Source organism: Perca fluviatilis, chromosome 9 (genome assembly GCF_010015445.1).
Source record: "Perca fluviatilis chromosome 9, GENO_Pfluv_1.0, whole genome shotgun sequence".
Lineage (NCBI taxonomy): Eukaryota > Metazoa > Chordata > Actinopteri > Perciformes > Percidae > Perca > Perca fluviatilis.
Window position 1 is genome coordinate 22,238,994 of NC_053120.1, and position 23,748 is coordinate 22,262,741.

The 23,748-nt window shown below is 41.6% G+C and overlaps 1 protein-coding gene across 2 annotated transcripts in view; it reads left to right on the plus strand.

Moving 5' to 3' along the window:
• acbd6 (acyl-CoA binding domain containing 6) overlaps positions 1–20,118 on the plus strand; it is a 29,707-nt gene extending 9,589 nt beyond the window's left edge. The window contains exons 6-8 of one of the 2 annotated variants that reach the window (XM_039812024.1): positions 2,030–2,119; positions 16,755–16,785; positions 19,171–20,118. In XM_039812024.1, coding sequence (XP_039667958.1) covers positions 2,030–2,119; positions 16,755–16,785; positions 19,171–19,325 — 276 coding nt within the window. In that variant the 3' untranslated portion in view covers positions 19,326–20,118. The remainder of the gene's footprint in view (positions 1–2,029; positions 2,120–16,754; positions 16,786–19,170) is intronic. The other variant, XM_039812025.1, reaches the window with a different exon arrangement.
• The last annotated feature ends 3,630 nt before the right edge of the window (positions 20,119–23,748 follow it).

Consider the following 23,748-nt stretch of genomic DNA (forward strand, 5'->3'; position numbering starts at 1 on the left):
ACCCACTCTTTGGGTATGTGGCCAAATATCCACATGTATTTGTGTATTTCTAGTAGTTTCCAACAAAGCCAAATATCAGTTTAGACTGCAAGTGTGTGGAAGCTTTCAAAACACATTCGGACATGCTTGGTTAATGAACTCATACTGCTCATCATTGCGCTCGGTTGCTTAGCCTCAGATGCTTTTTAGATAATTAACAGCCATTTAGCATCACAATAATATTCAAATAACAATAAATCAAAAATGGAAAAATCCAGGGAACCATAGGAGAAATACAGTTGTTTCATTCCATGGAGCTATTTAGGATTATTGTTGATTGAGTCACATAAAAAGATAACACAAATCAGGAAATGTCCTTTTGTATGATAAAACATTTTGAAAAGGCATGTACTGTAATGTAACTCATATAAATTAAAAAATTAAAAGAGGATACAGTTTTTAAAGTCACAATCACCTTTTGGAGGGCCTGACAACATGACGTGCATTGTTTGGATAAAATTAAATAGTTGATTTGTTTATTGCTAGCCAGTTTATATATCTACCTTATTTGTCATGTTCTTTTTGATTACTTAAATCATTGTTGTTCTTCCAAATGCTTGCATATTATATCCATTTCAATCTAATTCTGATTGCACTTTTTATATGAATGTGGTTTATTTTTAAATCAGGAACAATTACTCTAAGAGTATTTGACTTTAGAATGCCTAACTTTATATTTGTTCATCGTTGTCACAAACCAACTTAGGTGCATTACCGCCACATGAGCTGGTATGGCAGAGTAGAAGATCCTGAATTGTGGGATACACTGACGCTCTAAATACCAATAGAGCAATGATGAAATGAAGTGTTTGGTATTAAAGATTTGGATACATTTGCATGTGTATGTATGTTCCCATTGTGATTTTATCATTATATTACCGCATGTTGCCATTTTGCAAATGTGCAACACACTTGCATACTTTTTTGCATACTTGCCAACACTGCATAGCATTTTAAATACTAACTCAAACATGCCAAACCATAAGTGTGACTTGGGGCAGAGCCAAAGAGAGAGGATAGAGAGAAGAAGACTGTACATACTGTACATTGTGCGTGTGCGTGTGCGTGCAATATCCCGTTGAAAAAAGTCGAAAGTAGGAAACTCTGGTCTTCAGTGAAAATGTGGCCAACAGCAGAAACACCTGGAAGAGAGCAGGAAAAAGATTGAGAGAGAGAGAGAGAGAGAGAGAGAGAGAGAGAGAGAGAGAGAGAGAGAGAGAGAGAGAGAGAGAGAGAGAGAGAGAGAGCAAGTTATTGGTATTCTGGCCTGGCTTATAAGTATCCATTTTAACATGCAGCCATGGTGATCAATATGATTTAAGCAACAGAATTAAACTTGGAGAGTTTTCTTTACCTAATTGGCCTGACTGAAAAATGAGCTTGCGTGGTTTTATTAGAACAAGGATCTTGGACCTTAGGAGAGTGTGTGTGTGTGTGTGTGTGTGTGTGTGTGTGTGTGTGTGTGTGTGTGTGTGTGTGTGCGCGTGCGTGTGTGTGTGTGATAGAGTAGGGGGTTGCTGATCATGGGGGTGCTCTTGTTTTGTGCACAGTGTCCCATCAATCAAGCTTTACAGACTGTGTGCAGGTTACTACAATTTGTCTGTGAGCCCTCTTTGGTCTGTGCTTGCACCACCTTATTGCTCTTCTTCACACACATGCACCGACACACACACACACACATCTCGTCATTCTGTCCGCAGATCATTATGAAACTGAGGCCCAGAGGCTTTGAGTTCTGAATGGTCGTGCATAATTTATTTTGTCTGAAAGCGAAGAAACAGGTTGAAGTTTGAGGAGGAGGAGGAGGTAGAGGAGGAGGAGGAGGAGGATGCCCTGTGTGTTTTAGGTGTAATTCATGACTGTCTGAAATGACAGACATGACACTGCATGCAACAAAAAGCAAATTTAAACACGCAAGTTAAATAAATAGTACATGCCATTAAAAGTACGCCGGATTCTGCAGTAGTGATCATCTGATGTGTGCTTGCAGGGCCGGGCTCTCCTGCACTGGTCCTGTGACAGAGGACACAAGGAGCTGGTTTCTGTATTACTGCAGCACAAAGCAGACATCAACAGTCAGGTGAGCTCTTTTTCTGTCTCTGCTTCCGTGATAATGAATCGGTAAATGAATGACTGGAAGCCAAACGAGCCCCTCTTATTTAAATTGTATGACTTCTTTTACAGTATTTACCTGGTCTGTCTCATTTGAATTTATCGACATTAGAGGCTGTTTTATAGTTTCTGTCTTATTTTTCAATTTCCATTTCTTATTTTTAAGAAAGACCTAACAACATTTGTTTTGTTAGCATTCAACGGCTACAGCTCCCTTGAGTTTTGACCTGTGTTATATAGACTGCAAACACCAGTATTGTGTTTCATATTTTCAAAAAGATCGATGAAAGAAACCCTCTATGGAAAAATACATTGTGGAACAGCGACTTGCCCAGAAGTGGAGCGTGACTTCAGATCTCGATTCCGTTATTAGATTCCGCCTCTATAATTGCATAAATTACTGAACTTGAGAGCTGCAGTCAGGGAGTTTTTTTTCAGTGGCGGAAGAACATAAACATTCATGCACTGCAAAGTTTTTTAATAACACTTATTTACTCAATACAAATTATTTTCTCCACCACAGAACTTTAATGTGTTTGTCTGATCTCTTGAAGTTAACGAAGACGTGTTGCAACATTTTCCTGGACACAAGTCTAGTGGCTGTATTTTGTTCTAGAAGTCAGTACAGAATATGGAGATGTGTGCTTGAGTATATAGATGGATTTAGGATGGGGATGAGAGGAAAGTCACAGGAGCTTTCTCATTCCTTGTAACTCTGCACACATGTACATGCAAACCCAAGGCAAATAGTGACATCTCCAGCATCCACATTGCCCTTCTCTTTTCTCTCTCCATCCTCTCCAGAAGGTCACCTTTAATTCACTTTGTGCCACAGACAAATCCCCCAGGGCTTTAGCAGACAGAGTTAGCTGGTAGCTAGCCTAGTGTTTAGCCTCCCTGAGGTTTAGCAGCATCCAGGAGGCTTTAGCTTTTGTGGTAAGCTGGCTCAGCTGCACATCGGAGAAATTACTCCTCTTCCCTGCCCAGCGGCACGACACAGTGCAGTTCACCGGGCTGAACACTGAGGCTTTAACTGTAAGGCCAAATCAATTGGAAGTAATCAGACAAATTGTTTTACGTTGCACAACCCACATAATCGGGACATTTCACAAATGACTTTCTCTTTTGTGGTCGTGCGTGGCACCTTTTGTTTTGAATGCTTGCAGGGAGGGGGTGGATTTGTAGAGAATGGTTCATAAAAGACTTAGCAGTAGGATAACTCTGAAAACACTTCACTAATGATTTATAGCCATATCAAGATAATGACAGACGAGGATTGATGTATAGATGGAGGCTTTTGTCCTTTTGTAAGATGTAGCGTATTTACAGTCATTTATCTATCAATAAAATATAAATTGATATCTCAATGTGCCAAGATGTTTCAGCAGTCAAAGTAGGAAACCTAAATCTTTGGCCAGGTAGTGATAATGGGTGGCTGAATTTGAGTAGACTTTTAATATGTCCCTCACATTTCTGTCTGATTTGACTGCTTTTCGTGTCAAAACACATATAGCAAACAGAGCGAGGATGATGGCAATCTAGAGATTTAAGGTGTGTTTTAATTATTTAAAGTCCTGTGTACGCGAAGACAGGAAAACCAAAAAATAATGTTTCAGAAGGGTGCATCTGGAGCCAATCAGAGCGCAGACATACAGTATCCTTAAGTAATGCATTTCAGGACCTTTTCACCTGCCTGCCTCTCAGGTGTTAGAGAAAGCTGTCTGTGGAGAAGCCTGAAAATTAAAGACACTGGACCCCTGCAGCAGAGTTACTGGTAGCAGATTTATGAGGTGGCGAAGAGGTGGCTGAGAGAAAAATATAGTCAGCTAAATCATACCACTCTGTCGCAATGCCAAATTATCTCAGCATGTAAAGCTTACAGAACGATATGCTTCTCATTAGAACCTGCTCGAACATCCTTTTGTTTTGTTTTACTTGGGGTTAAGTCATTAAGGAAAATTAAGGAAGAGAATAAGGAAAAGAAAGTTTGTTATATTAGAGAAAGATAAAAACTTGACGGAGCAGCCTTGTGCTTGTGTCTCTTTTGCCCAAAGCCCCTTTAATATGAAACAAAGAGTATAGGAGGTCGTGAGAGGAATAGAGGAATGTTTGAGTTGTCTGCAGGCTATTAGAGCAAACCAGTAATCTCTCTTGACCTCTACCAACTGCCGAGCAACCAGTAAATAAAGATCAAACATGATTTATGCTTAATTTGTTGATTAAAAAGGGGAGGGGGGACTTTCAGAGTTAAAACAAAAAGTATTATTATTTGCTTGGCAGAGGAGGAAAATCGTTCAAAATTAATCAACTGATTGTTTTAGTGAATTGTTCCCAAACCCTGGTAACCTGCATTAAATGCTTGTTTGATAGTTAATCCTGGATCAAGGCAGGGAGGGACTACAATAGGTAGCTGTGTGTGTGTGTGTGTGTGTGTGTGTGTGTGTGTGTGTGTGTGTGTGTGTGTGTGTGTGTGTGTGTGTGTGTGTGTGTGTGTGTGTGTGTGTGTGTGTGTGTGTGTGTGTGTGTGTGTGTTTGTGTTTGAATACACAGATCACAGCTCTGCCACCTGCCAATTGTAGATCAGGCCCTGGGGTTGGTTCCCCTCATCCTCACGTATCACTGCTCCCTCAGCTAATACACTCAGAGAAAGTAGGGCAGAAACTGTGGGAAAGATGACAGTAAAACCTCACTTAATGTAATAATTGAAATTAAGGCTTAAACACTGGACTTGTATTCTGTGTGCTTAGGCATTACTATTAATGGCATCAATGAGGCAAAACAGATCCCAACGGTTCACAGATGTGTATTCACTAATTAGGGTTTAGTTTTGTTCAACTAGAAGAAGTATAATTGTTTTAAGACATTACAAATAAGGCGAGATATTAGGCTTCAATATTTTAGGGGTAATGACCAACATATGTCTCTCTACGTGAGTACCGGAAGTTGGCATTGAATGATAAGTCATATTCTTAGTTTGGGTGGAGTTTGCCCAGCTGTCATGAAATTGTAGATGTTAAAATATTTTAATAAACTTTGAATCTAATTAACTAGGCTATGTTTTATTAAACAAAGTTTTTCTGCAGCTGCTTTGTGTAAAGATAGAATTAAACACAGATGCTTTCAAAATGTTTTGTTTATTTTGTTAAATAGTTTTTTTAGATTTAGATTTTGTGGAAAACATTTTTAAATGTTGTGGGCTTCAAAAAAGTATTGTTTTGATATAGTAGATTACTTGTAATAGTGCTGGGTATCGACATTTTTATAAACGGTTCTAATACAGCTAGTTGTATAACAAAACTAGCTGAATATCGATACCCAGCACTGATTACAAGTCACTGACATGATTCAGTTAACATGTTTCACAGCAAGATCCTGTAATAAATAATAAATAATTAAAAATAATTAATAATACAGAATAGGCATGAGAAACATAACAGCATCATTAACAATACAGAAACAACAAAAAACAAACAAAGAAAAAGCAAAAGAATATATGTATAAGGTGTATCAGAATTGTTATGGTAAATATTTTCGATCTTACCGTTAATTATGCTATAAAGGCAATAAATACAAAAATGTCTGTATTTCCCAAAAATAAAGTTAGGAAGAAAGGCAGCACATTTTCTACAGAAAAGAAAATAAGCATATTTCCCAAAATGTTGAACTTTTCCTTTATAGAAAAGTTTAATCAATGAAAATGAAGACTCATTCAAAATTGGGTTAACTAAGAGTTAAGGATTATATCCTTACATGGTCTAGACGACCTGTGTTTGTGTGTGTCCACTCTCCCTGTGGTCATTCTCTGTCTAGTCGTTGTAATCCCACAACCACAGGTGGAAATCCCACCTGAACCCTCCTCTAACCCTCCCAAAAAGCTGTAGGGTTGCCATGTACCTAAATATATGCATTCATAGAAAGGACATGACCATTCATGGGAACTGGAGTCGGAAAGGCAGGGCTTTGTCGCGGAGGTGCTGCAGACCTCCAACAAAGGTCAAGAATGGTCCGGAGTAGATTGATATAATGTCTGACCTGCAGTGATTACTGACATGGTAAGGGACCAAGGCAGGATTAGGCTGACAAAGAGGAAGGACAGGTGAGATTCAGGTAATCACAACACAAACACAATGCCAGGAAGGTAACATTGTTAAGGTTTAAAGTAGGTGATTGGAGGCAAAGGCAGTGCAGGTTTTAAGCACATCTCACATCCTTTTACTCGACTCATGCCTGTTTTTTGTTTTTTGCCTTTCCGTCTGTCTCCATCTTTCCCCTCTCCTCATCACTCTCCCTTCCCCCCAACGCTCCCGTCCCCTTCACTCCATCCCTCCCACGCCTCCGCCTCTACTTTGTATTAAAACAACAAGATCCATGAGGGTGGAGGGCGACTCACAGCACCGCTAATTCTAATTAATCCAGCGTGGTAGCACGGCCACGGCAGGCCCCAAGCGCTCCCAGTCTATCAGATAGAAATTCATAACTTAATTGAGGTCAGAGCCTCGAGCCGGCAGAACAAAAGTCTCCAGCCAGGACCAACTAGATCAATAGTAATAAATATCTGACTGGGCGGCCTACAATTGGTGGGAAGAGATAACACAACAAGTCTCATACTCATAGTCTGCATGTCGAACTTGCCTCGATATCTGTGTGTGGATGTTGTGAGGATTTGAGCCTTCCCTGACTGGCAGACTGGCATATCTTAAGTTTCCCTGTACTTATATTCCTTTAATGTACAGTTTTATTATTTTAGTTAGATTGTAGAAAAGTATTCTTTACTGTAGTTTGTGTTTGTATACTTTTATATACTACTATGTGTGTAAAATTGCGCGATGAAGCTCTAAACATACATGTGTGTATGGCTGATTTGTAATGGCATAGTTTCTCTTAAGGTATGGATCCATTGATTTGATATTGATGTGAGTGGTGTGGGTGGACTCAGGCAGTTGATATAATGGAGTAAAACAGTGAATTCATCACTGTGGGAGTTCTCAATTTAACTGATAAATGCAGGCAGATGTCATAGAAGAACTTGGGAAATCTTTATAATATAAAAGGATGTTTCCTCTGATTTCATGTTAACAGTTACATTTTCACACCAGCTGCTTACCATCTGTTGTTACCTTCTAGAGCTGGACCAATAAATCGACCGAATTGATATATCCTCTGATATGAGGTCCTTGCAGACGTAAATGTCGACCGATAAGTAACAAGACATTGCAGTACAGAGTGCCAAAGATACAGTATGTGTAAGATCATGCAGGAACAGTGTCTTCAATACATAGTTTGTTTACCAGAGAGCTCTGACATTTTTAAGTGTAAACATCCAACACAGTACAGATTCTTTAATACCCATTTATTTATTTATTTATTTATTGTATTTATATTTAAAAGATAAAGTATAAAAGGAATAAAAACTCAAATATTTACATGTATACATTGATACAGACAGATACCAATGTGCAGTAACAATGCACGTGGGAAACACACGCACAGAGATTCCTCGATTTAAAGTTAGATAATTGGAGTTGCTATGAAACAGTGCAGATGTACTGCATGTTAAATTAATTGAAAAAATATTAAACCTCATACGGCTGTATAAATATGGGCTGCAATATTCAGCAAAAAATTAAAAACTGTAACCTTTATTATATTATGCTGCTTTACAGGCATTTTAGAGCTTTTTGAATTCAAGCTCTGCTGTTGTAGCAAACAGAACACTGAACCATCTCATCTGTGTCCTCTACTGTGGTGTCAACTACTTGTGTGATCAAAGCACACACACACACACCATGGTGGTTGATTGAAATTCTATGGTGGAGGCATTATTACACGTTTGTAGCCCTCCCCTTTCCCAGCACTGCCTCCTATAACTAATGGCTCGGTCAGGCCAGTCATAACAAATATCCAGCAAGATTCGTCATAATTGTGTGTGCGCATGTGTGTTTGTGTGTGTACCAGTGTTTGTAATTGTGCAACCTCTCCCCCAGAATATATAGGGTCTTTAAGAAAGGGAAGGCAGCAAGGTGGGAAAGTAAGAAAACGGAATATATCGAGGATTCAAGGAATATAAAGGGGGAGAAAAAAATAGAATGGAGGGAGAAATAGAGCAGGTAAACAAAGATATGAGATGGTATGTGTCCCTTTCACCTCTCTGGGAGTATTAGGACGTTATTGACTATCTTACAAATCAATCAACATGACGGCTTTATGGCAGTATTATGTGATATTTGCGTGAGTGTGATTTAAAAAAAACAACAAAAAAAAACTTTATCAGGTATTTAATTTACTGAATAAGCCAAAACTAGACATTCATATCTGGTTACTTCCTCCACAGTTTCTCAACTTTTTCCAGAAATTATATCATGCTATATATTGATACACATAATTTAAAATTACATATACTGTGATAAAGATTTTTATCCATATTGCCCAACCATAGAGACAAACAGAGAAGAAGCAAGACAATAATATGTACATGCATGTTCCTTTGCTTGTGTCCACAGCTTGCAGCATGTAAATGGTTCCTATTTAGCTGAGCAGATGAGTGTGCACCTTCACACACTTTCATGTCTCTGCAACAGATTAATAGTTGACACTGAGACACTCCCACAGCTTAGTGCACACATTAATGCAGATATTTAAGAAAGCCATTCCTTGCTTCCTCTTTATAATAGGCCCAAGTTTAATTTATTGCTCCTGCATTTTCAAATGTGTTTGCGTCTGCCTGCCTACAGTATGTACGCAGATGTTAAAGTAGAGGAATCGGAACAAACCTTGGTAACGTATAATACACACACATAAAAGGCACCGTAGCCACAACACACACCACTTGACATTTTACACACCATACTTTAAGCTGCTCTTATAGGATTCATGTTTAGTATTTGCTACACATTAGCTTGACTCTGTGAAATTAAAGCTGTTGCCGCGCTGTGTTAAAAGGGCCTATCGGACATAGATATAGTTATGAATCTATAATATGAGCACTCAGAAAAGAGCCAGCTACTTGACAGTAATATTGCGGCCTAAAGAGCCATTCCAGCAGGTAACAGTCCTCTTTGCTATCATCAGCTGTTGTTTCTTTCTTATTGGCCACTCACTGGGCCTTGCCTACACTCAACTATTTGATTTCCATCGTTCTTAACCGTCCACATAAATTATCAGGAGCATTAAAGCTGTCCTCGACCGCTTTAGACAGAAGGGGGAGGGGGGGTGAGAGAGTGAGAGAGTGAGAGCTGGATACAGACAGCGAGGGGAGGGAACGGGGGTGAGGAGAGAGAATAAACAAAGTAAGTGTTTTGCCTTCCATCAGTCTCCCGCAGTACTCAGCTTTATGAGTCCCTCACTCCAAATGCCTCAGCCGCAGCCCCCGCTGCTTGGCCATTGATTTTCATATTACACTCTTTTATGTATTTATTTATTTCATATATTTCTTTTTAAACATCATCGATGAGCCGCAGGAGGACAGACGGGGCCTCTGGCGATGTTAATTCTTAGTCGCAACCTCATCCTCCTCTCTGATGGCTTTAATGGAGGCTAAGGTGTCCCATGGGAACAAGCAAGCTCCCTGACATGGGGAGGAGAGGAGAGGAGAGGAGAGGAGAGGAGAGGGAGAGGAGAGGAGAGGAGAGGAGAGGGGAGGGAAGTGTGTGTGTGTGTGTGTGTGTGGGGGGGGGGAGACAACAACCTTGGTGAGAATGGAGATTTAGAAAAAAAGAGAGGCTTCTTTTGTCTGGTGTGACAGAAAAATGCAAGAAAACCAGGCTATTGTGGGTAAAGGTACAGTATATACAGGCTTTTAATGGAGCTTTTACACTCAGATCGAGCTTCAGAAACTTTTATTACCCTTTGCTCCAGACCCACAGGAGTTGTTTTGGGATGGTCAACCTGTGCTGAAGTAAGGTGTGTCCCACTTTTGGGCTTCCTGACAACTCTGAAACGATAAATATCTATAATCCCTGGCAACCTCTGGGACCCCTGTCAGCTCTGGACCTGTGAATCATTCAGGATATCCCCCCATACTGTGATTCTACTATGGGTGTGATGGGGGGGGGGGTTCAACCAGCCACCTGAAGGACACTCCCAGGAGGTGTGAAGGACAGGGAGTTTGGCGTCAGGCTAATTTGACCATTGGTGGCAGTGCTCACACGCTGAGTGGCAAGGTTACCTCTCCATGCTCAGAGAGGAGACCCAGATTCAATTAGGGCTGGCCCCGGTCAACAGATCCTTTTAACACAGGGGGCCTTCCCAACACACACACACACACACACACACACACACACATACACACATACACATCTGGCAGTTAACACACACAGCAAACATAGGGCAAACTCATGTGCATGCACAGGCCTTTACATACAATACATATGCTTGTATGATAATTTCTTACTTCATCTCGGGAAATGTAATGACAATTCTGTATAATTACAAATCATGTTTAGTTTACATTACCAGCAACTATTTTCCAAAACATGTTTTTAGCTTGATCGCCTACCTTCAGGATTGCTGCTGGTTTCTTGAGATAGATCTATCACAATAGGCTTTTTTCTACTTTTACTTTTGTCAAATCGATGTCATCATAATGCAGGTTTAAGGAGATTTTAGAGTTAGCTGCTATGCGATAGGAAAAACAAGAGTTACAATAACATGAAAAGTATTGTGTGAATTTGATGAATTGGTTTGGCTTCTGTTATATAGCAGACTTTAAAATGTCAGATGTTTCCTTGGTAACTATTTCCAATATACACTCTTTTATATGTTGTTTGAAATGCTTCCTTGTCCCGCTGCATGTACTCTACCCCTCCTGTGTACGAGCCTGAGCTCAATGCACGTCGTCCCCGCCGGAGTTACTGCAAGTCTACTCAGAGAAAACTCAGCAAAATTTGCCACTGCCACGGTTGCTTTCAACCGCCCGCCTGCCCTGCTAAAAAGGCTAAGAAAAAATGCAGCGGTGCTCATGTACGTGTGTTTGTGGGCCGGAGCCCCGAGGGCAGGGGGAGGGGTTAGACGGAGCCCCGAGAAGATGCTACTCTTAATTCTTGCTAGCTTTTCAAGATTACCAACCCTGCCTTTAAATGCACAAACAAGGGAGAATTTTCAAATCTATGTGACAATAATATAACTTTAATATTTAGACATAGCAGGCTGCCTATGTCAAGAGGGTTTTAAGGTGCTGGAAGTAGATTTTCTCACCAGACTGCATGCAACAAATCTAAAACTCAAAAAAATGCATGGTACTATATGTTTTGGAACATGCTAAGCAGTATATTCTGCAGAATTAGTAATGAATGTTCTATAAAAGTGCTATAAGTTGGTTCTGTCTGGTGCCACAGAAGCTGCTTACAGATGGGACCCAGTGATGGAGAGTCTTCCTCTCCTCCATCTTACTCCGATCTGTGTTCTGCTTTCTGATTAATGGCACCTGCTCATCATAATGCTATCTGCTGGAATCTGCATACCAATGATCCCAGTCGCTTATCGATTCACCCCTCATCTTCCCCACACACACACCCTGGAGACTGATACAAACACTCACTCTTTCTCTCCCTCCCCCCGACCACTGTCATTATAAAAGTCAGCAGCTGCTGCATGCATTGATCATAAATCATAATTGCTTGTCCATTTTTCCCCACTTGTTTAATGTTGCTGTCAGGGACAGTAGGGGGGAGAAAAGGAAGAGAGGGGGAAAAAAACCTTGAGAAAGTTTACTGAGACAGAAAGATGAGACAGAGAAAAAGAGCTAAAGGAGAAATATAGAGGAAGAGTTTGATAGTGGAGAGGATATGATAGTGAGAAAGAATAGATCTAGTAGAGTTTCAGTTAAATACAGTTAGTGGCCATTAGAGGAGTTGCAGCTCAGGACGTCTGCATTCGCTTTTGTATTCAACTATAGTGGGTTCACTTTTTTTTCTTTTAGCTTTTGCAGATAACCCTCTTCCTCAGAAAGTGTTGTACTGCTCACTGTGGAAGAATAACACCCTTCTTGTTTTGTGGAGTAGCCGACATGTCTGCCAATCAACTTGGCTAAGGTCTTGTTGGTTTAATTACACTAATGTTTCAAAATGACTGTAGTGATGATTTATTGATGTTAAATTCTTCACCTTTAAGTAGTATTTTTATTTCCTGACAAAACATTTGTTGCTGTAAGACAGTGATGAAGCCATTGTGTGCAAATAATGTTTAATTAGCGTTTTGTCCATTTTAAAATATATAACACTTAAATTATTGTTACTGTTGAGAATGACACCATTCTTATTAATAGTTATTAGAAAGATAGCACATAGAAATAGAGTGGGCTTGATTACCCACCATATACCAAGGACCATTGTCAGTTGGACTGGCATGGTATGAAGGCATGAACTAGGGGTGTGCAAAAAAAATCAATTCACATTCGTATCGCGATTCAAACTCTACCGATTCAAAATCGATTCATAGAATTCCAAAAATCTATTAATTTTTTTCTTTTATTTTTAATAATTTTTTTTTATTTATTTGAATAGGACAGCAGAAGACATGAAAGGGGAGAGAGAGGGGGGAATGACAAGCAGCAAGGGGCCGCAGGTTGGAGTCGAGGAGTAAACCTCTATATATGGGCGCCCGCTCTACCAACTGAGCTTTCCGAGCGCCCGTGAATAATTTTTTTTTATTTTTATCGAGAATCGTTTTTGAATCGAATCTTGAGCCCAAAAATCGATATTGAATCGAATCGTGACATTTTCTGAATCGTGCACCCCTAGCATGAACGTTTTTACAGTCCACGGACACACACACACACACACACACACACACACACACACACACACACACACACACACACACACACACACACACACACACACACACACAGACACACACACACACACACTGCTTTCTTCAGTCTCAGAGCTGACAGAACTTTAACCTCTACCCACAATCTCTCCTCTGGATGGGAAACAGACAAAGGGAATGAAACCTAGTTTCAAGAGGAGACAGACTCAAAGGACCTCTGCGTCCTATTTGTATCCCTGACTGAGTTAACGTTCCGCCTCTGATATGCCCTTGATCCCTCCACTTAAACAGCTTGGGTTGAATGTTTGGAGTGTTCTTGTCTTGTCGTCCAAGGTTCGTGAAGGAAGACTGACTGAGAAAACAAACGAAACCACTTTCCAGAAATGAACCCAACATCTGTGACAGTCCCTTTGTGTGCTCTCTGCAGATAAACATAGTTACAGAAAATGTTTCAATTGACCCTGGTTGGCCTCGCTCAGACTCTGAGTTGCCTGGACATTCCTGCAGGGCAATCTGAATGATAAAACACTACAAACAACAATATTTACACAAGATCATCTCACAGTATTATTTTGATCTGTAAAGAAATACAGCTGTGTTCTCATATCTTTCTACATTCTTGATTTGTTGTCTTTCTCTTTCATCCATCTTGCTTCCCATCATTTGTGTGGTAGAAATGATAGATTGGTGTGACTTAAATTCAGCAAAACTGCATTTGTACTAATAGATCAATCCCAATCCATGCTGCTCCTAAGCATATTGCTCCACCCCATTAGGGTGATACACTACACAGTGCTGGAGCTCTGCTGCTGCTGGTATTGTGTAAGCAGCGGCTTTATTGAGCACTCTGCTGACATCCAGCCCAGTATTTCTGCACCGCAAGGGGAAACTTTGGATGACATGTAAAAGCAGGGGTTCGGTGCGACATGCCTCCGTAATGGGATGGGAACAGGGGTGCACAAGAGAGGGGGGTGGGGTAGCTAACTGTAGGTATTGGGGGAGAGTGGTGGGAGGGGAAAGAGTGTCTCTTCCAGGCTGCTTCCAAAGCAAATGGAAGACAATCCAATTTCCTGTGATTCCATCAAGCCTCCATCCTGGATGAAAGGGCATTAGGGAACGCTGAGAGGACAGGCTGCTGACCCCTCTCATGAACATGCAAGAAGCATGTATGCCGCACACACACACAAACATGCATGTGTACAGGCAACATACGGTATAACAGTATTTTTGTTTTGCTTCCAGGCTCACTTTAAGGCATATTTTCTTTTGCTTGTTAATTATCAACCACTCATTCATACTTTTGTGTGTGTGTGCTTGTTGAATAACTAACTGCAGATTAACGCTTGGTGCAGATTAGGGCTTAAACCCCTTACACTTTAATTATAACTGTATGTATTTATGTGCATCAAGGTCTTTCACTTGGCCCCGGCTGTAAACATCTGTCACTGCCCCATTGTGCCGTGTGTGTGTGTGTGTGTGTGTGTGTGTGTGTGTGTGTGTGTGTGTGTGTGTGTGTGTGTGTGTGTGTGTGTGTGTGTGTGTGTGTGTGTGTGTGTGTGTGTGTGTGTGTGCGTGCGTGCGTGTTTTAGTTCTACAAAAAAAATGCCTGGACAGTAAAATTTTACCTTCACACCATTTCATCTAAATTTGTCAATTTTAGTTCAGTTCAATCTCTCTCTCTCTCTCTCTCTCTCTCTCTCTCTCTCTCTCTCTCTCTCTCTCTCTCTCTCTCTCTCTCTCTCTAAACATCATTGTGAGAGACAGACACAATGTCCTCCGTACATCACAGGTTGCGATTTGACTTGCAGACAGACAGCATTGTTGTCTTGGGTTAACTACGGCACGCTTTCCACGCTGGTGGCGATTTGCATCTGTGCTCTGTGATCCACCCAGAGGGAATAGAAAGCTCTAATCCAATCAGCAGGTCCCTGAAGTGCTGCCCCTGAGAGAGCGACACACACACAACAATAGGATCACTCTTCACTGTGCCCAGCTAGAGAGGGAACACAGGAAAGTGACGAAGAAGGAAAGGAAAAGGATAAAGATTGAAGAGGAGACTGAATGGAAAAGGGAGAGAAAGGTGGATGTGGTAATGAAAAGAGAGAGAAGAGGAAAGAGAGGAGTGACTGGAAAAAGAGAGAGGGGACGGTGGGCAAGGTAATGAAAGAAAAGAGACGAGGTAGGTCAGAAGAAGAAGAGAAGGAAGAATTGGAAGAGAGTGGAGAAAGGACATGGAAGTAACCAAAAACAGGAAGGTGCATGAGAGGATCTGCTGTTAGAAGGGCAAAGGTGGAAAGACTAATGAATAATTTCACCATAACAGTTTTAGTAATTTGGAGGTATTTCCACTGCAGTGACATTTTACGGCACAGAAGGAAATGTCACTGCGCCGCCTGCTGGCTTTTAATCTGTCTCTGAGCATTTGATACCGTTGTGCTTAGCTCAACGACTGCTCTTGTTCTGAGACTGAGGGCAACAGTTTGACCATTTATCATCATTATGAGGTGCAAAGGCAGGCTGGAACAGTGATTAAGAACTGAATGTCCTGTTGATGATGCCAGTCATATATTGTGCCTTATTATACCTGCGCACACACACACACACACACACACACACACACACACACACACACACACACATATTTCCCCATCCCTGTCCCCAATCCACAATTCTAACAAGAAATATATCTCTACCATTGACCCCTTGACCCCAAGTATCATTTTTACCGCACACCCACATATCCGCATGCACACACACACACACACACACACACACACAGACACACTCGCACACACTCGCACACATGCACGCAAGAGACCACCACTGATTTTCTGGTCACCCCCTGACACTCTTCTCTACATTGTCCCTGAGCTGTTGTGTGTCAGGGTCACGTAGCCTCCATGGTTAATTAATTTTAAAAAAAGTAGGCTTCAAATATTCAACTTTTTTCTTATTGCTAACAAATCACTTGAAAAGACTAAAACCAACAAGTATTTTCTGCCTATCCAAAGCCTGATCACGTATTCCTCTGTGCCATAGAGCTCTATTGTTGTCATCAAAAACACATAAATGAGCAACACTGTTGCATAGGCTGACATGTTCTTTAATTGCCAATTCATTTTAAGATGTACATATTCAAGCAATTCAGTTAATTCAAATAAAGCTATACACTGTTTGTTTCAGCTTTCACTTGTTAACGAACTGCTACAGATTTGTAACACAACAAATGTTACTAAGTCTTTAATAAAGCACAAACACTACCCACGCTACGGGATAATGTGGAGGCTTTCCTGTTCCTCCCATTCTGCCCAAACTACATACAGCTTAATACATTGTTTGTTGACAATAAAACAAATGAAATCACCAGCCTTAATCTTTAAGACTCTCTAAGACCTTACATCTAGTTTCTACTGTGACCACATGTATCCGGAGCCGCTGACATGGGGTTGAGATGTATGGTCGGGGCTAACAATGGTCTGGTGTTTGGAGGATAGATACGTAATGCTGGAGGCACCTCCACAGTAATATGTTGAGTTTCAGTAGCTTATTGGTTCAGGTTGATCAGAACTGCAAGTCACCTGCAAGTTGAAAGATTTGATTTGCAGGTCCCATGTTCCTCAAATCAATATCTCATCGTCTCATAATTCGCCTTTGGTACAATGAAACATAGCACCTTTTGTCCACAGCCAACAAGTAGGAGGTGATTGGTATTCTAGTAGTTGAAAGTTTTCCTGTTGACTCCCGGGAAGTTTGAGCAAAGTAATTTCTCTCACACCAAATGCTCACAATATATATTTTGTTATATGATATTATTAAGACTTGTTTTTGTCTTACAGGATAATGAAGGACAGACAGCGCTACATTATGGTAAGAAGGCCTCTCTTGTTAATCTCTATAGTACAAAATGTTGTATACTCACTTTTTTTAAGTGTATTTATGTCTGTTTGTGAATGGTGAAAATCTCTTTTGGGATCTATCGTACACTGACATCATTATATTTTGTGTGTGCGCGCTCTTTATATGAAGCAGCTTGTTTTCCGCTCTTTGCCAACATTTGTCTCAAATTTGACAATGCTGCTCCTCCGTTCCTCATCTTTATTTTCTACAGTTGTTTTCCACCCAGTTTCTCTTATTCCTCTGTGTGTGTGTGTGTGTGTGTGTGTGTGTGTGTGTGTGTGTGTGTGTGTGTGTGTGTGTGTGTGTGTGTGTGTGTGTGTGTGTGTGTGTGTGTGTGTGTGTGTCTGTGTCTGTGTCCTTTGGTATGTATGTGAGCATGTGTGGATGTCTGGTTTTGTTCTGTGTGTGTGTGTAATAATCGGCAGGCCTCCCAGAGGAAATCAGCAGTGGTCCTTAGACTCCCCTGACCCTCTCATGCCCCAACACACATGTCCCTGAGGGGCGTTTCCCCTGTCCTCTGAGTGTGTGCATGTGTGTGGCGTCACCATCTGTCCCCCAGCTTTGTGGCATTGATGTGGGCATGTTGCATTATCCACCGTAGATCTGCACACACAAACACACTCAGCAGAGGAAGCCCCGAGGATGGGGCATAAAAAGATGACTAATAAACATAAGCGATGAACTCCAAGAGACAAATAGCAGAGAATGAAAATTCATTCCCACCTCTCTTTGCACAGGGCCACAGTGGCTGGCAAGTGATTAATTGAGGGTTTACTGCTCACCATAAATTGTTCTCCTCCTCTACGGCTCCCCTGAGGGCCAGCTACTTTTTACAGCTCAAGGCCCAGGCGAGACACCCGCCACGCGTGTGCACACACACACACACACACACACACACACACACACACACACACACACACACACACACACACACACACCGCTGGCTAAATAAAATACTGTTTAGAGCAACAAGAGGAGGACTGCAAGCGTGGCTGGAAAAAATAAGCCAAGCTTTGTTAGTCTGATTTGGCTAAAAGATAAGTGGTTCTTGTAGTGTTTGATAATCACACACCTCATGCAATTCATAGACACAACCTGCGCATGCACATGCATTTGCTTACACACTCAGATGCATTCCGATGTATCATCATATCTCATGCACACACACTCCCGCCAGCCAGCCAGCCTACCAGCCACCCCTGGGCTGGAGGTTAAAAGGCCTGGCTGTCAATCACTGTGGTTGCTGACATCAGCGATCATGGCACAGCACAGAGTCGGCTCTTTAAGAGGAGCGGGCGATTGACACCGACAGAGAAGAGCACTCAGAACAAGAGAGAAAGAGAGAGGAGATGGGGGGGCGAGGTGCCAGAGGGGCGAGAGGTGCATCAGGAAAGCAGGGACCTGCTAACTGGGTTAAGAAAGTGCAAGCCTCCCCCACTTCCTCCCCCTTATACAGAGAGAGAAGACCCTTTTAGTGGGGCACAAATTGCCAATGGGGCAGAAATGAAGTGTTTGAGAGAACCACAGGTCCAGGCCGGTGTCAGTGCTGGGCCTGCAGATGGGCTTTTCATTAACTGCAGCACTGTACATACTGTACATTACGTAGAAGAAAGGGATGAAGCAAATTTACTCAAACCTCTGGTTCACACCAGCATAACAATCTGTAATGAGCTGCACATTTGTCCAGGTTAATAATAAGTGACAGTGTTACCCACACTTCTCTGTTTAAACCACCATTGTTTAAACCAGACTTTACAGCAACTCTGTGAGGCTGTGCTTAGGCACTGCGGTGCATTGAGCAAAATGCTAACATCAGCATGCTAACTTGCTCAATGCTAACAATGTTTACATGTTGATGTTTAGCAGGTATAACATTTACCATGTTCGCCATCTTAGCTTGTTGTGTTAGCATGCTAACATTTTCTAATTAGCACTAAACATAAAGTGCAGCTGAGGCTGATGGTAATGTCATTAGTTCTGCAGTAATTTGGTCATAAACCAAAGTACTGGACACATTGAATTTTGACCTGATTGTGGCGCTAGACTAGCTAGTATATCGCCAAAGTTACTAGGATTCATCCTCAGGGGAACACGAATATCCGTACCAAATTTCTTGGCAATCCATCCATAGTTGTTAGATAGATATTTCTGTCTGGACCAAAGTGGTTGACTGACCTACAGGGCGACGTAGCCATCCACACAGCCTTGCAGCTGCTAGCATGGCCAAAAAGCTAAATGCCTAGCAGAACGTTTATATAAATGCTTTTTGTTTTCTACTTATTTTATTGCTCTTCTTTGCTGTTTTCTCCTCCTTATAATTACTCCATTATGTTATTTCTTTTTTTTCTTCCGTAGCATCAGCGTGCGAGTTTGCTGACATCGTGGAGCTCCTGCTGAACGCTGGAGCCGACCCGTCCATCAAAGACATGGAGGGCTCTCTCCCTGAGGAGGTCACTGAATCCAGTGCCATCTCCTCTCTCCTGCGTCACTACACAGCTCCAAAAGGCTAGCTCACCCACCTGCCACCACCCTGGTCCTCGCCCCCGTCCTTGTCTCATCCCTGCTTCACTCATTCAACCATCCTCCTCATCATCCCTCCTTCATCCCTGAAGAGACTCTGTTCTTCCCCAGCAGTTAGTAGACCAGGATTACAACAGTTTTATTTGATTTGATTTTCAAATACTTGAGGTGAGTTTGGTTATATTGGCTTAGCTCTGTGGAACTACAGGGTTTACACATTAGCCCTTCCATGTGATGAGTGTCAAGTGAAACAAACCACATGTAATTTCAATCATCCAAATAATGTATATTGACTTTATATGCCCAGTAGGGTTGGGTGATATGACTTATACTGCGAGTACTGCTGGAGATTTTGCTATACTGAGGTAGTTACACCTTAAATATCTTTTGCTGTATTCGACCAATGCAGACAATGTTGCAAATCAATGAGCAGGACTGCTTATTGACAATATTGGAATAACAGGGTTTGTGCATCAATGTGGTGAAGTATCTGTATTTGTCAGGTATTTAAGTCACTGGACGAACCAAAAAAAGACATTCCCATCCACTTATTTGATCTATAAACAGTAAAATATTTCAGAAAGTTCATACCGCAATATGATATTAAATACTGTAATAAAAGATTTGATACATATCACCCACTCCTACTGCCCAGGTCTGACTATCAGCCAGGCCTTTTAGTCTGAGTCAGCCCTCTCTGACCATTTGTTCATGATTCAGTTGTTACGTTCAAGGAATGCTTTGATCGTTTGTCATTTATCACATTAAAGTCTTCAACAAATACTTTCCCTCTGACTGCTCATTAGATAACTTAACATCAGATGACAGTGTAACATGCTCTATCGTATTCTAACATTCATAGTACAAACAGACACGGCAGTGTACTGTATACTGCTGCAGCCCTTGTACTGTATGAGTAAAACCTAAACTCATATCCCACCTTAGTGAGCACCACATTGAAACTAAATCATACATTGATGTACCTTTTACAGCAAATATAGTTTGGAAACATACTTTTATGATAAGCTTTATCAGAATAAGCATTTTTGTTAGAATTAAAGTGTTTTACGCAAAAGGTAAGTCACGCAAAGCATCCTCCACATAGTAGGCGAAAAAAAAATGAAGAAAGAAAAAACATTTCATGCAAGAAAGCGTTGGGGGGGGGGGGTGGTTGGGGCGGGGAATCTCACAAAAGATACCCCCTAGCTGCCCTGAAGGTACCGAGATTAAAAGTCTGCAGAGAGAAAATAAACATGAAAAATATATAATTACATCATCACCAACAACAATTTGACCGTGCTCAAAGTCCAACCAAGTGGTATGCTACAATACACATGAGCACTGATACAAGTCCACGGAGATCCCATTTATTTGGCCTGTCTGTGTTTTAATGCTGTCAAACTAATGATAACACATGGTTGGAAATCATACTGCCATACTGTGTGCCACAATTAAACACTACAGTATAAATGGAAATACTTATTTTGCAGTCCTGACACAGCTCACTATTGTTTTTATCCACACCCCACCCAACTGGCCCATCTTCATCATCCACACAGCATATGCACAACATACTGTTCATACAACACTGGACTCTGCAACCTGCCTCTGTAGTATTGCGTCATATAGGAGAGATGTGGATGTTCTCCAAACATAACCAACACATGGTCTGAGTCCAAATCTGCTTTACTTGTCCTCAAGCCCCCTCTGATCAGCACATTTTCTCTGCCTCAGCACACACACACACACACACACACACACACACACACACACACACACACACACACTCAGCAAGATGAGAATACACTAAATCTGGATCCTGCATCTTAACTACAGCTTTATGAAGATACAAATGTACATTTTGTACACAACAGTGGGGACAAAGCTTAATCCTTTACTCTCTAACACCCTCCCTTGCTCCACGCCTGCCCTCATCCCCCCATGTTTTACTTAACTGGAAATCTGCTTCGACACAAGGCGTTAGATAACCCCTCAACATGTCCGGTTGCAGCCTGTCAGTCACTCACAGATCTATGGCAGCAGTAGTCTAACAGGCATTGGTAGTCATTGCCATGGGCACCACTTCAAATTCAATTTTTGTCTTGACAGCTGTTGTACAGTGCCTGTAGTGAATTCATATGCAAGTGAGCTGTGCTATACATGAGGTGAATTAAAATGTCTCCACATGATGTCTGTATATGCATCCATGTTCTGGTCTTCACAAATCACTTGGGAGAAGAGAGTCTGAACTATTCTTTTTCAAAAGTGTCATCCTTCACTTTTGCAAACTCTAGGCACAGAGTCTGCCTCACCCTCATGAATTTTGAGGAGGAACCCAACATGAGTTGAGAGGAAACCTTTTGAGTATTCAACCTGAGTCTGAGACATGATGTGCTACAATCCCACAAAGAGACAACCAGTGACCATATTGTTGTTATGAATTCCATCCACATCCAGCCATTAGGCTGTTGGTGTATTTCTAAAGCCTGTTTGGGGCCCGTTGTTGTCTCCTCGTTGATTCCTAAACCCCGTTATACTGGCTAGAGGTAAGAGAGGGTGACGGCAGTCGAGTTTCCCCCCCCCCGGCTCGTCTGCAAGACTCTGACACTAAGCCCATTATGCTTCCATTATGGGGCTTCAATTTTCCTCTGAGCGCTTCACTTTTGACACTGCAGCTCCCTCCCTCTCCAAACCGCAGACTCACACACCCCTCCAGGCCCAAGATTGTTCAGTCGTTCTGAATATTTATACATTTTTCCGAGGTGAAAAGTAATAAACTACATTTTCTCTAGTAGTAAACTTAAGTACAGTTTTGAGGTACCGGTACTTTGCTTGAGTGCTTTCATTTTGTGCAACTTTATACTCTACTGCACTATGTTTTGGAAGAAAATTCAGAGGGACTTTTTATTCCCTAACAATTCTGTATGGTGTCCCCAAGGGGCAGCCCCATGTTGAATAGTAGGCATTTTGTTTTTGTAAATATTCAATTAATTATCTAATTATGAGATGGTGACTGTTTTGTGACTTACTGTCTATAAGTACGGCCACATTTACCTGAAAAAGACCTTTAATATCTGGTCAAAACATAGCAAGTTACATCCTTATTAAACAAAAGAAGGGCAGGAAATGGTTATGGTTATTATCAGGTTTTTTCAGTGTTAAATTTTGCGCATATAAACACCATATCCTGGTTTCAGAAACCACACTAAACCGTTATCCCAGTTTTGAGAAACCTGGATATGCTAGCTGGAGTGCTCCAGTAGTACACAGTGGCATGTAAACACCTTATTCAGGTTTCTAATCATTCTCTGCCGTGTGTGCAGGTGCCACTTTAAGTTACATAAGTAGTTAGTCACTAAAAGAAGAAATATAATGGTAAATGATGTAATGTAATGATGATCAACAAGCTGAAGTAAGGGGAAAGTCTGACCTCAGTAATGCAATGCAGATCATAAATTGTATTGTCACTCTTGTTTTCCATTACCAGTGATCAGATGGAGACTCTAAATCCGAGTCCAGACAGCGATACACCAAAATGTGTTAATTTTGAACTGTTGAGGTATCTCAGTTGGTGAAATGTTGAGAAATCAAGACATACATGCAGATAGATGATCAGAAACGTGGTTACTGTCAGAAGAATGTGTTCAGGGATATGAATAGCCAGGTTTCATGTAAACAGCATATCCCCGTGGCCAGGTTGGATCAGTGGGTAGAGCAGGCGCACATATACTGAGAGGTTTATGCCTATTTGTTGCTGGGAACCTGGGATGTACTTGTAGATCCGTGTTCCTCCAGAGGAAGTTCTCCATCTCTACTCTTTACCACTCTCATCACTCCCCTTTTCATCTTTCTCTCACACTGGCTCTCTCTTCTTTTACCTCACTCCTTTCTCTTTGTAAAGCAATACCATGTTGTTGCTTTGGCCAGTTCTTAATGCAACCCCTTTACCCCCCCACACCCTCAACCCTTCCCCCCCTATATTTTGTGCTACGCTGCAGCACCCCCACACCCACCCTGAGCAGCGTGGCTGGGAACCCAACAGTAAGCAGAAATCCCTCTGCTGCTGAAACACTTCCCACTAATATTAGGCTCATTCACTGGTGCCCAGGACTGTGTGTGTGTGTGTGTGTGTGTGTGTGTGTGTGTGTGTGTGTGTGTGTGTGTGTGTGTGTGTGTGTGTGTGTGTGTGTGTGTGTGTGTGTGTGTGTGTGTGTGTGTGTGTGTGTGTGTGTGTGTGTGTGTGTGTGTGTGTGTGTGTGTCCGAGGCTCAGCTCTAAAGCTTTATGTGTAGTTTATGGTGATGAACAAGCGTTTCTGCTATCCACCGACACTGAGGACCTAAGCTTTCAGACGAACCGTAAAGAGTATTTTTACACTCTCTCACAGCATCTGCGTCCAATACGGACATGAAAA